Source organism: Narcine bancroftii, chromosome 1, assembly GCF_036971445.1.
Source record: "Narcine bancroftii isolate sNarBan1 chromosome 1, sNarBan1.hap1, whole genome shotgun sequence".
NCBI classification, from domain to species: domain Eukaryota; kingdom Metazoa; phylum Chordata; class Chondrichthyes; order Torpediniformes; family Narcinidae; genus Narcine; species Narcine bancroftii.
Genome location: NC_091469.1, coordinates 367,140,841 through 367,155,170, shown reverse-complemented (window position 1 = coordinate 367,155,170; position 14,330 = coordinate 367,140,841). Strand labels below are relative to the sequence as shown.

Genomic DNA, 14,330 nt, shown 5'->3' with positions numbered 1-14,330 from the left:
TAAATAGCTTTAGCAAGTCTTGGGGATTGATTAATGAGTAAAGAACAAAGACATGATATTTCCTGGCTAACAAGTTTGCATGAAGGCACATAAACTGATAAGAAGTTAGAATCCACGTGGGCGGAATTACCTAATGCTAAACCAATCCAGGAGGCAGAAGAATGTTAGGGGGAAGGTATCTCTGTACTGAAATGAAATGTATAAAAGTTGGGTCAGCCTCAGTATCTGTGTGTATTCCCAGGGTAAGGGGAAGCACCCAACTTTGCATTGTTGTAATAGTATAATAAATGTTCTTTGTTCTCAATTTTTGTCTCGAGCAATTTCTTTAAAGGTACTTCTGTTTCTCACAATAACCATTGCTAACCTGGCTTTTCTTTTAAAAAAAAATCCACATTTATTTAATCATAGAATTTAAATATCTCAGCTTCTTGGTGGGATTTCAATTTGTGTTTTTGATGTATTTCTCTTTACTCTGAGAGAAAGATACTGTGCAAAATAAATCTAAATTGTTGCACAAATCTCACCGGCCAACGATCAAATGTCCACCTAATCGCTCCTTTGTACATAAACTTTTTTTCCAGAACAACTTCCTGGTCACTTGGGTTAGCCCCAGCGTTGTGAAATTCGGCTCCGCGCCGCTCGCTCCGATTGGCCCACGCTCCTGTCAATCATGGCGCTGCACCGCTCGGGCGAATTCGGCTTCGGTCCCTGAAAAGCTTGACTCAGCGCTGCTTGCTCCGATTGGTCGCGGCCCTTGTCACTCAGGGTGCTTGCAGTCGACCCTTCCTCCTCCCATTGCCTGAGTAGGGATGGAAAGGCCAGGGAGGGAGTTTGAGGAGCTTAGCGGAGCCCAGGTTATAGCAGAGGCTTTAAGAGAACAGGTGAGTGTTCGTGGCAGCAGCGAACAGATGAAGGCTGTCGAGCTGTTGCAATATATCGTATTTTTTTTAACATTCTTTATCAGGAACATGTATCAAAAGCAATATTTAAACGGGCCACCACAATGAGTATCACCCCACCTCTGCTGCCATGCGTTTTGGTCTTCAATCAGTAATCATTAAAACACCTTCTACTTCCAACGCAATCTCTAAACGAGCTCCAGATGGATTTTAATTGTACTTTAAAGAATCACAAAAGAAAATTGGAAATGTTCGTTACACATGACTGCAGTTGCTGTCTGCACCAAAAAGTTTGCAGTCCTTTATTTCTTCATTCTGGGGAGAAGGCGGAGAATGGAGTGGAGAGGAAAAATATATCAGCCCTGATTTGAATCGCAAAGAAACTCAATGGGCCAAATGGCCTGGTTGCGCTCCCATGTCTTATGGAGCACTATCCTTTTATGCATCTTACTGTTTTTGTTGGCACAACCTGCCTGTCTCCCATTGCCAACCAAATATGCAGGTGTCAATGTTATGACTGTGCCCTACCATGTGTCCTTTGTTCTGTTCTTTACTACAAGATGATTAAACTCCAACAATTGCCACCATCTTCCTCCAAGTGAGGTATGAATCTAATCACTGGATTGTTTTTCCTCTTGATGACCTTTGACGTCATGCTTCTTGTCAAATGTAGTCACTCTCACCTCACCTCTGTGGTTTGCCCCATTGGTTCATGCTTGGATCAAAATTCAACTTTTAGGCAACATGGCAACCAGGAAAAGGATATTGATGGATCTGCACATTTTTATATGTATAGCAGCATAGCATGTAAACAGGCCTTTTGGGCCCAACTGGACTGAGTTGATGAAGTTGCTCTTCTAAGCAAGTCCCACGTGCAACTTTTCCTATCCATAATCCCTGTCCAATTATCTTTAAAATGCCTGTAGCATTTCAGCTTGCACCTTGTACAATACCCCCACCACAGGTCCTTTTTAACTCTCCTAAAACCTATTGCCTGTAGTTTTAAGTCTTTCTCTCTGGGGAAAAGACTGACTATCTACTTTCTCTATACCTTTGATGATTTTGTATATCTCTACAAGGTCAAACCTCAGCCTCCCACACTCCTGAGAAAAAATATACTAGCCTAGCCAGCTTTTCCTTCCAGGTCTGGTACAACCTTCTTCATCTTGTTTGCACCCTTTCAGGTTTAATGATACTCTTCCAAAAGCAAGGCGACCAGAACTGCGCAGTATTCCAAATGTGGCGTTACCAACTTTTGTACAGCTGAAACGTGACATCCAAACTCAAATTAGCTTGCCAAACTGTGTGGTCTGGGGTTGCAAAAGGAAGTTGGAACACCCAGAGGAAACCGACATGGTCACAGAGAGAACATGTAAACTGCTCACAGACAGCACTGGAGGTCAGGATTCAATGTGTCACTGGGGCAGGGAGGCAGCAGCTTTACTAACTCTGCCACTGTGCTGCCCTTATCGAGGCCAGTACAGAAACAGGTGCCTTTGGCCCATCTACACACTTAGACCTTAACCCTCCACCCTCCCTTCCACCTGCATCCTATCTAAGTTTTTCTTAAATTAAGCCCATATTCACTATTTCAACTGACAGCTTGTTCCACACTCTCACTACTCTCTGTGTGAGGTTCCCTCTAAACATCTCACCTTTCACCCATAAACTACATCCTCTTGTCTTGCCTAACTTCAGTGGAAAAAGTCTGCTTGCATTTACTCTATACCCCTCATAATTTTGTATTATCAATCAAAACTCCCCTCATTCTTCTACGCTTCAGGGAATAAAGTCTTAACTTTAAATTCATCTCGTATTGTCTAATTTGCCCTGCACATTCATCGCCTCTAACATTTAAAACAGCTGTTGCTTTTGTTTTTAAATTTGGTTTTAATCTTTCTCAGTTTTATAAGATCAATACCCTGAAATATTAATTTTGCATTTTCTTTGACAGATGCTGCCTGACCTTAGAATTTGAAAGTCTTTCTATTTTTCTTTGGGTTGTATTCCATTTATAGGTTTTACTTTTTCTGCTTCATCCATCATTATTTCCTTACTGTTCTAGACTCTGACCGTAAAAAGAAAACACAAGGAAAACTGGACTGTTGTCTCTTCTATATGTATCGAAAGAGATAATGGGGCTGAAATAGGTATGACAAATGAATAAAATTGCCGGACAGAGAATGACAGAACAGTAATAACAGGTTTTGTTGATCACGTGTGTGGAGCAATGATCATTTGCGACCCTGTACCAGTGTGATAGGAACAGACAGAGTGATTCTTTCACACTTGGCACATTTGATCTTGTCATTCATCTTATCGTACATATGACTTTGGTTGCAGGGATCTCTGTTGAAGTCAGTTGTGCTCTCAATTTATGAACTAGAGCAGGCTCTGGGTTAAAAAGAGGCACAAAATCAAAATTTGAACAAAAATGAAGGTCAGCTCCTCCAAGGAGTATTATAAATATCCTTGTGTTTGAATTTTAATGAAGGAGTCTCTTAGGCACATGGATGAAGAAAAAATAGAGGATTACAGGGTAGGGTTAGTATTTTGGTAGAAATATTTGGGTCAGCACAACATCAAGGACTGTAGGCCAGTTGTTCTCCACCTTTTTCTTTCCACTCTGCTTAGTAAGGGATTGCTTAAGGTGGTACGTGGGTGGAAAGAAAAAGTTTGAAAACCACTGTTTTAATTGTCCCTAATGGACTCGTTATGTGCACTGTTTCATAACTCCAAAGGAAATGGGCCAATGACAATTTTTCTCAAGCAAAATATTTCAGTTACAATTGGGTCTAGAGCAGTGATTCTCAACCTTCCCTTCCCACTCGCATACTACCTTAAGCAATCCCTTACTAATCACAGAGCATCGATGGCATAGGGATTACTGAAAGAGGTATGTGAGTGGAAAGAAAAAGGTTGAGAACCACTGCTGTAGACCCTGTACTGCGTTGTAAAGTTCTATGTTCTTAGACACTGTGACAGTTGAAAATAAAGGTAGCTTTCGAAGAAGTTGGTTGGAGGTAAATACATGAGCATGGGTAGAGAAGCCATTACTCATAATTCACTCTTTGTGGTCAGATGGATAAAAATGGAACCAGGTCAATGCACTTTTAATCACTTTTCACCCCATCAGTCTTGAAGCAGATTTTTGATCTCAAACATCAACTATTCATTTCCCTCTGTGGACCCTCCAACAGTTTTTTTTTTGTTCTGGTTTCCAGCATCTCAGAATCAGAATTTATTGTCATAAACAAGTCATGAACAAGTCATGAAATTCAGTGTTTGCATCATTATGCAAACATTCATATTATATCCATCTTACAACATTACTATAAAAAAGTTAATAATAATAAGGCAGTGTCATTTATTATTCAGTAATCTGATGGCAGCGGATTCCTGGAAAAAGGTGTCCTTGTGCTGCTGAGTGCTTGTCTTTAGGCTCCTGTACCTTTTTCCTGCTGGTAGCAGATTGAAGAGGGCATGTTCTGGGTGGGGGGGGGGGGTCTTTGAGGATAGAGGCTGCTTTTTTAAGACACAGCCTCCTAGATGTCCTTGATGGAGTGAAGTCTGGTGCCTGTGATATCTCAGGCTGAGTTTACAACTCTCTGGAGTTTATTCTTGTCCTGAGAGTTGGCGTCTCCATACCAGGCAGAGATGCAACCACCTAGAATGCTCTCCATGGTACACCTGTAGAACTTTATGAGAGCGTTCTGTGACATACTGAACCTCCTCAGACACCTCACAAAGTATAGCTTCTGGGAAGCCTTCTCATCTGGAGGCTTCAGGACAGATCCTTGGAGATGTTGATAACCAGGAATTTGAAGTTCTTGACTCTCTCACTACTGAGCCTTTGATGAGGACTGCATTGTGTTCCCCTGACTTCCTCCTGAAGTCCACAATCATCTCCTTGGTTTTGCTGACGTTAAGTGCAAGGTTGTTGTCATCACACCATTGAACGAGCTGATCTATCTCCCTCCTTCATGTTTCCTCATTGCCATTTGTGATTCTGCTGACAACTTTGGTGCCATCAGCAAACTTGCAGATGACATTGGAATTGCACCTGGCCACACTGTCAAGGGTGTACAACTAGTAGAGCAGTTGGCTAAGCACACATACTTGGGGTGCGCCTGTGTTGATAATCAATGAGGAGGCAATGTTTCCAATTTGTACTGACTGTGGTCTTCTGATGAAAACATCAAAGATCCAGTTGGTGGGTGTGGGGGGGGGGTGGGGTACAGAGGACTAGAGTTTGTAGATTCTTGACTAGCACTGAGGGAGTATTGGTGTTGAAGGCTGAGCTGTAGTTGATGAAAAGCAGCTGTATGAGTTGTTGTTTTCGGGGTGATCCAGAGCTGAGTGGAGAGGCAGTGATATTGCATCTGGTGTGGAGCGATTGTGATGACTGGAGAATTGCAGTGGGTCCAGATCTTTACTTAGGTACGTGTTAATTCTGGCCAAGACTAGCCTCTCATGCAGTTTGCTGCCTCTTGCAGTTTTTTAAATTTTTTTTTATTTTTCACACTATGAACCATATTAATCAAAATACACACAAACATTTACCTCTTGAATATACACAGTGGCATTTTCTCCCCTTTTTTCCTCCCCTCCTTTCCCTCCCTCCTTCCAAACCATTAAACGTTCAACATATATAATACAATAAACCTATTAAACAATGCCATCAGGCAATGAAAATAAACAAGAAAATTGTGTCATCTACTTTTACACACTGGATCAGGTCATTTTGTCTTCTTCTCATTCTATAATTTTAGGGGGTGGAGCTCCGCGGTAGGCCCTCTCTGTTGTGTTCCATGTCGGGTTCCCAAATTTGTTCAAATAATGTAACTTTATTTTTTTAAATTATATGTTATTTTTTCCAATAGAATACATTTATTCATTTCTATGTACCATTGCTGTACTCTCAGGCTCTCTTCTGATTTCCAAGTTGACATTATACATTTTTTTTGTTATAGCTAAGGCTATCATCATAAATCTTTTTTGCGCTTCATCCAGTTTGAGGCCTATTTCTTTACTAATATTACATAGAAGAAAGATCTCTGGATTTTTTGGTATGTTGCTTTTTGTTATTTTATTTAATACCTGGTTTAGATCTTCCCAAAACTTTTTGACTTTCTCACATGCCCAAATTGCATGTACTGTTGTTCCCATTTCCTTCTTACAGCGAAAACATCTGTCTGATACTGTTGGATCCCATTTATTTAACTTTTGGAGCGTGATATATAGCCTGTGTAACCAATTATATTGTATCATGCATAACCTCATGTTTATTATATTTTTCATAGTTCCAGAGCATAACTTTTCCCATATTTCATTTTTATCTTTATGTTTAAATCTTTTTCCCACTTTTGTTTGGGTTTATAGCTTATTTCATCATTTTCTTTCTCTTGCAGCTTGATGTACATGTTTGTTATAAATCTTTTTATTATCGTTCTTTTTGTAATCACATATTCAAAGCTGCTTCTTTCTGGTAATCTCAGTCTGCTTCCTAATTTGTCCTTTAAGTAGGTTTTCAGTTGGTGTTATGCAAACATTGTACCATGAATTATTCTATATTTGTACTTCATTTGTTCAAATTATAATAAATTATTTCTCAAAAAACAGTTTTCTATTCTTTTAATTCCTTTTCTCTTCCATTCTCTAAAGGAAAGATTATCTATTGTGAAAGGGATTAGTTGATTTTGTGTCAATAATAATTTTGATAGTTGGTAATTTGTTTTTTTCCTTTCTTCATGAATCTTCTTCCATATGTTGAGTAAATGGTGCAGTACTGGTGAACTATATTGCATCAGGTTTTCATCCCACTTATAAAGTATATGTTCTGATTCCTTCTCTCCTATTTTATCTAGCTCTAACTTGGACCAATCTGGTTTTTCCCTTGTTTGATAAAAATCTGAAATATACCTTAATTGTGCTGCTCTATAATAATTTTTAAAGCTTGGTAGCTGCAAACCACCTTGTCTGTACCATTCTGTTAATTTATCTAGCGCTATCCTTGGTTTCCCCCTTTCTATAAGAATTTCCTTATTATTCTCTTTAGTTCATTGAAGAATTTCTCTGTTAAGGGAATTGCTAATGATTGAAATAGGTATTGTATCCTTGGGAAGATATTCATTTTAATGCAATTTACCCTCCCTATCAGTGTTAGTGGCAATTCTTCCCAAAGTTCTAAGTCATCCTGTAATTTCTTCATTAATGGCTGATAATTTAATTTGTATAGGTGGCCTAAATTATTATCTAATCTAATACCTAGGTAGCGGATTGCTTGTGTTTGGCATTTAAATGGTGATTCTTTATTAAATTCTGTGTAATCCGCATTATTCATTGGCATTGCTTCTCTTTTATTTGTATTGATCTTCTACCCTGATATTTTTCCATATCCCTTCAAGTTCTTATGTAGTTTTTTTATTGATATTTCTGGTTCCGTTAAATATACTATGATGTCATCTGCAGATAAACTGATTTTATATTTCTTCTCCTTTATTTTTATCCCTTTTATTTTATTTTCTGTTCTTATCAGTTCTGCTAAAGCGAACAGTGAGGGAGATAGTGGACATCTCTGCCTAGTTGACCTACTTAATTTAAATTGGTTTGATATATATCCATTTACTGTCACCTTCGCCAATAGTCCCTTATATAAAGCTTTAATCCAATTAATATATTTTTCTGGTAGGTTGAACCTCTGTAATACTTTGAATAAATAATTCCATTCAACCCTGTCAAAGTGGCAATTAAAGAAAGAACAGATTTCGAGGACTATTAATGCTGTTAGACGGAATTCTCTTATTACATAAACCTCGTGAGATTAATGATGAATTTTATTCATTTTATAAAAAGTTATATACATCTGAAGGAAAACAAGAAACTGGATCGATTGATCTTTTTTTTAATCACAGTTGAATTTACCGATATTAGAGGATGCAGATATACAGGAGTTAGAAGAACCATTTACTGATTTGGAAATTAAAATGGCTATGCTGGAAATGGTGAACGGTAAATCGCCTGGTGATGATGGATTTTCAGTTGAATTTTATAACATTTTTTATGATGATTTATCTACAGTGTTTGGGGATGTACTACGTCAAGTTGGAGAACTTTATGAATTACCTGAGTCTTGTTCTAGTGCTTTAATTACAGTAATTCCAAAAGAAGATAGAGATCCTTTGAAAGTATCTTCATATAGACCAATTTTGTTGTTAAATGTAGATTATAAAATAATAGCTAAAATATTTGCAAATAGATTGGCTAAATTTTTACCCAAGTTGATTCATATTGATCAAACAGGTTTTATAAAGAATAGATATGCTTCAGATAACATTTTGAGTGTGATTAGTTTGATTAATAGATTTCGACAATCTTCAGATCACCCGATGGCGATATCCCTAGATGCAGAAAAAGCATTTGATAGAGTTGAATGGAATTTTTTGTTTAAAGTTTTGGAGAAATTGAAGTTTGGTCCTTTTTTTATTGGTTGGATTAGGGCTCTATATAGTAAACCGGTAGCTAGAATATTGATGAATGGTTTGATTTCGGAATCCTTTAAGTTAACTCGATCAACTCATCAAGGTTGTCCTTTATCACCAGCTTTGTTTGCGTTAGTGATTGAACCTTTAGCACAGCTGATAAGACAAAATACACAGATACAGGGTATGAATGTTTTAGATGAGGAGTATAAAATTAATTTATTTGCTGATGTTGTATTGGTGTATTTAATAAACCCAGCTCAGTCACTTTTGCACTTGAAGGAGTGTTTAATACAATATGGATGTCTTTCTGGATATAAAGTTAATTGGGAAAAAAGTGAAATATTACCAGTAAGTGAAGAAGATTATTCAGTTTATAAGAATATTATTAATTTGAAGTGGACTGATCAAATTAAATATCTGGGTATAATTTTGAATGTTAATTATCAATCTTTATATAAATTAAATTATGCTCTGTTAATGAAAAAAAATTAAAACTGATTTGATTAAATGGGAAAATGTACCTATTAATTTAATGGGAAGAATAAATACAATTAAGATGAATATCTTTCCGCGTATACAATATTTGTTTCAATCTATTCCGTATTTACTTGATAATATTTTTTTTTGAGATTTGAATAAAATAGTTAGGGAGTTTTTATGGAGGGGTAAATTTTCAAGAGTACCTTTGAATAAATTAACTTGGAAATATGAGTTAGGGGGATTACGTTTACCACATTTTCAAAATTATTATGAAGCAGCCCAACTTAAATTTATTAGTTCATTGATGGATTTGGCTAAAATTGAGATGGCAAATATTTCTGAATTTGAAATACATCAATTTTTGTTTACATGGAATATAAATTTGTTACAGCAATATAATGTGCCTATACTAAAACTTCATAATGAAGTTATGGATAAAGAAAAATAAAATGACAGGCTCTAGGGGTAAATTATCAGCTTTGACTCCATTGTATAATAATCAACTTATTTCTTTTTCAATACATAATCAAAGTTTATTGCATTGGAGATTGAAAGGTGCGAAAAATTTGGGAGATTGTTTTAAAGAGGGTAAGTTTTTATCTTTTAATCAGATGAGGGAAGGTTTTGGTATTAATAAGAACTCTTTGTTTCTTTATTATGAAATTCGATCTTTGGTAAAATGTATGTTTGGTAGAGATATGATTTTACCTGAAATGACTAAATTTGAGACTTTTCTTATGAAGGTACCAGAGAAGGGTTATATTTCATTTATGTATCAAATATTACAGGATGCTATGGATAAAAAGGGTTGGGATAGATCTAAAAGTAAATGGGAAGTGGATACTGGTTTTATTTTTTCCGAAGATGATTGGTTAGATATCTATTACGATAGTTTAACTAGATTGATAAATGCACGTTATGCAATGATTAACTACAATTTTTTACATCAATTGTATTTAACACCTGAAAAATTAAAAAAGTATGGTTTTCTTGAATCAGATTTGTGTTTTAGATGTGGTTATACGGTTGGAACTTTTTTTCATGCAGTTTGGTTATGTATACATGTACAATCTTTTTGGAAGAAAATTCAATTTTTAGAATACCTGTATAAGATTAAAATAGCTTTAGATCGAACAGTATTTTTATTGGGTATTTTGCAACCTCTGAAAGGTTTGGGATTAGATAAGTTTCAGCTTGCTTTTGTATATTTAGCTGTATCCATCGCAAAAAAAATGTATTGCTAGTACGTGGAAAGATACAAATATGATTGATATTAATAGATGGCATAATGAGATGAAATATTGTTTATTAATGGAAAAAATACGTATGTTTCGTGTGATAATTATAATTTTTTATTAATAAGTGGTTGTTATATTCAGAATATTTATATTTCAATTTATATTGATTAGATCTTAATATGTATATTTAATTTTTCTTTAACATTTCTTTTTTCTTTCTTTATGACTCTCCTTAGGAGAGTTGGCTGAAGGGGGGTGGGGTTCTTTTCTTATTTAAAAAATTGTTTATGGTTAATTGTTGCATATGTCATATATTATTTGTTTTTTGAACGAATAAGTAAACTTTTAAAAAATGCCCTGTCAAAAGGGTTTCTCTGCATCTAAAGCAACAACACTGTTGGTATCTTATTTCTTTGTACTGCATGGATTAAGTTAATGAACTTACAGACATTGTCCGTTGTTCATCTTTTCTTAATAAATCCAGTTTGATCTAGTTTTACTATTTTTGGTACACAGTCGGCCAATCTGTTTGCTAATGGTTTTGCTATTATCATATAATCTGAATTAAGTAGAGATATTGGTCTATATGATGCTGGTGTTAGTGGATCTTTCCCCGTCTTTGGTATTACCATAATTATTGCTGTTTTACATGAATCTGGCTAGTTTTGTGTTTCTTCTATATGGTTCATTACTTCCAGGAGAGGAGGAATTAATAACTCTTTAAATGTTTTATCAAATTCTGTTGGTAGTCCATCCTCTCCAGGCATTTTATTGTTCGGTAGCTTTTTTAATATATCCTGTATTTCTTCTATTTCAAATGGTTTTATCAATTTGTTTTGTTCCTCTTCTTGAAATTTTGGTAGTTCAATTATAGCTAAAAACTCATCTATTTTGTCTTCTTTCCCTTCATTCTCAATTCGGTATAATTGTTCATAGAATTCTTTAAAGTTTTCATTGATCTCTGTTGGGTTATATGTAATTTGTTTGTCCTTTTTCCTGATGCCAATACAGTTCTTTTAGCTTGTTCTGTTTTAAGTTGCCAGGCTAGTATTTGGTGCGTTTTTTTTCTCCTAGCTTGTAGTACTTTATTTTCATTATGTTCTTCTCCACCTTATACGTTGGTAATGTTTCGTATTTTATTTTTTTGTCTGCCAATTCTCTTCTTTTTGTTGTATCTTCCCTTGTTGCTAGTTCTTTTTCTGTACTTACTATTTCCCTTTCCAACTGTTCTATTTCCCGATTGTAGTCCTTTTTCATCTTAGTTACATAACTTATTATCTGCCCTCTAATGAAGGCTTTCATTGCATCCCATAATATAAATTAGTCTTTCACTGATTTCATATTTATTTCAAAGTACATTTTAATTTGGCAATAAATTCTCTAAATTCCTGTCTTTTAAGTAGCATGGAGTTTAATCTCCATCTATATGTTCTTGGTGGGATGTCCTCCAGTTCTATTGCTAATAACAGGGGTGAATGATCAGATAACAATCTAGCTTTATATTCTGTTTTCCTAACTCTCCCTTAGATATGGGCTGACAACAGGAACACACCAATGCTTGAGTATGTTTTATGTTTACTCGAATAATAATATAATAATATTCTCCTTTGGGTGTTGCCTCCTCCATATATCCAAAAGTTGCATTTCCTGCATTGATTTAACCATAGATTTGGCTACTTTGTTCTTTTTTGCTAGTCTTTTGTCCAGTTTTATCCACTTTTGGGTCCAAATTAAGGTTAAAATCCACTCCTATCAATATATTCCCCTGCGTATCTACAATCTTAAAAAAAATAACTTGCATAAACTTTTGATCCTCTTCATTAGGTGCATATATATTGACCAAATTCCAGAATTCTGAATATATCTGACACTTTATCATTACATACCTTCCTGCTAGATCTATTATTTCCTCCTCTATTTTGATTGGTACATTTTTATTGATTAATATAGCTACACCTCTGGCTTTTGAATTATATGATGCTGCTGTTACATGCCCTACCCAGTCTCTCCTCAATTTATTATGTTCCACTTCAGTTAGATGCGTTTCCTGCATGAATGCTATATCTATTGTTTCTTTTTTCAGTAAATTTAATAGCCTCTTCCTTTTGATTTGGTTATGTATTCCATTAATATTTATAGTCATATAGTTCCTCATGGCCATCTCATACTCTGTTTACACCTCATTTCCGCTTCCTCACCACCACCTTTCCCCTTTTTCCTATTTTCATTTCTCAGTTTTCCTTTTTTGAACTTAATGTATGAAAACACTTCTAAAACATAAAATACTTCAAACATTCCCACATCTAAAATTCCATTAACCCCAAATGTACCCCCCCCCCCTCTCTGAGTCTCATCTTGTCCCTTGCCGGGCAACCACAACTCCTCTCTCCATTCGAATTGCGAACCCGTTCGCAAGTGTCAACTGATTTTGCAGTGACTGTTATTCTCTCCCACCCACCCCCTCCAGAAAAGACTTTTATCTTCACATTAAAACAAAGCTCACCCTCCTCTTTATTTCCCCACTCCTTTCCCCCCCCTTTCCCTTACTTCCCTTTTTTCCCCTTCTTTAGTTCTTACTTATACATTATTTTACATCTTTATATGTAGTTTGTCGTCGTTCTTCGTTCTTGTTACATCTCTTCATCTCTCTTTCTGTCCTGCAGGCGTTCTGCAAATTCTCATGCTTTTTCTGGATCTGAAAACAGTCTGTTTTGCTCCCCCAGGATAACTATTTTAAGCACAGCTGGATATCTTAACTTAAATTTATAGCCTTTTTTCCATAGGATCGATTTTGCTGTGTTAAATTCCTTCCTCTTCTTTAGGAGTTCAAAACTTGTCTGGGTAAAAAAAAATTTTTGACCCTTGTACTCCAATGGTTTTTTGTCTTCTCTAATTTTATTCCTCGCCTTCTCCAATATATTTTCTCTTGTCGTGTATCTCAGAAATTCAACTAAAACGGATCTTGGTTTTTGTTGTGACTGTGGTTTCGGGGCTAGTATTCTGTGTGCCCTTTCTATTTCCATTCCTTCCTGTATTTCTGGCATTCCCAGGACCTTTGAGATCCATTCTTTTATAAATTCTTTCATATTTGTGCCTTCTTCATCTTCCTTTAGGTCCACTATCTTTATATTGTTTCACCTACTATAGTTTTCCATTATATCCATCTTCTGAGCTAACAACTCTTTTGACTCTAACTTTTTTGTCACTTGCTTCCAATTTTCTTCTTAAGTCATTCACTTCCATTTCTACAGCCATTTCTCGTTCTTCCACATTTTCTAATCCTTTCCCTATTTATGTTATGACCAGCTCTGTTCTACTCACTTTTTCTTCTGTACTTTACATTTTACTGAATTCTAATGTCAACTATTCTTTTAATGCTTTCATTTGTTCTTGAAATTTTTTAAAATCTATGTACTGTCCATCTATTTTACCTTCTATTCCTCTGTGCAGAGCTTGGTATTCTTCTTCTTCTTCTGTGTTTGCTCTTGGGTTTGTGTCTTCTATTTCTCTTCCTTGTATCTGTGTCTCTTCTGACTTTCTTGTTGAGCTGCTTGCCTCAGTTTGTTGGGTGTTTTTTTGCATGGCTTTTTGTTGTTAGTCCTCTTCTTCTGGGCTAGTTATCTGTTGGGCTTCCTGTTGCTGTTTTTCTTTCTTATCACTCCCTTTCCCGTTGCTTTCCTCTCCTAGTTAAGAGCCCTGATGTTGGGCATCAGGGTAAGTTCACTCCACAGCTGGGCTCCCCTCCTGTTGGTGTTTTCCTTTTCCTTGTTTTGCGCATTGCGCATTTCTGTTTGGCTTAGTGAGCCATTTTTGCAGTCCCGTGGTCGGGAGGTCACAACCCTGCGAGGTCTCCACTAACCTCGGGGAGCGGGCTCCTCTCTCCATGGCGGGTCCCTGCCTCTTCATGCAGATAAGGCCTTCAGCTTTCTCTTCTGGCATCTTTCCTTCTTTTTTTCCTGTTTTTGGTTTTTCCTTCTTGGGTGCCATTTTCTTTCTTTTCTTCACACCTTTATCTTTTATTTGTTGGGTTTTGTGTTTCTTGAGCTTTGAGTTTTCTTCACTTTATTTCTTCTTTTCTGGAGAGGGCTGGTATTCTACCAGCCACTACTCCATCACATGATTCTTCTGTTAATTAGTTGTTGAAGGAGGGATGTCAAAAAGATTTGGAAGCTTGTCAAGGACAAGGAGAGATAGTTTATGTTTGTCATAATTTCACCGGATGTGTAATG

General features: G+C 36.2%; 1 protein-coding gene across 2 annotated transcripts in view; it reads left to right on the top strand.

Moving 5' to 3' along the window:
- The first annotated feature begins 772 nt into the window (after window positions 1-772).
- hacl1 (2-hydroxyacyl-CoA lyase 1) overlaps window positions 773-14,330 on the top strand; it is an 83,398-nt gene continuing 69,840 nt past the window's right edge. Inside the window, exons 1-2 of one of the 2 annotated variants that reach the window (XM_069912760.1) lie at window positions 829-881; window positions 9,396-9,451. Coding sequence is in view for 1 of the 2 variants with exons in the window: in XM_069912752.1 (XP_069768853.1) it covers window positions 810-881 (72 nt within the window). In the remaining variant the exon portion in view is untranslated. Of the gene's footprint in view, window positions 882-9,395; window positions 9,452-14,330 lie in introns of both variants that reach the window. The other variant, XM_069912752.1, reaches the window with a different exon arrangement.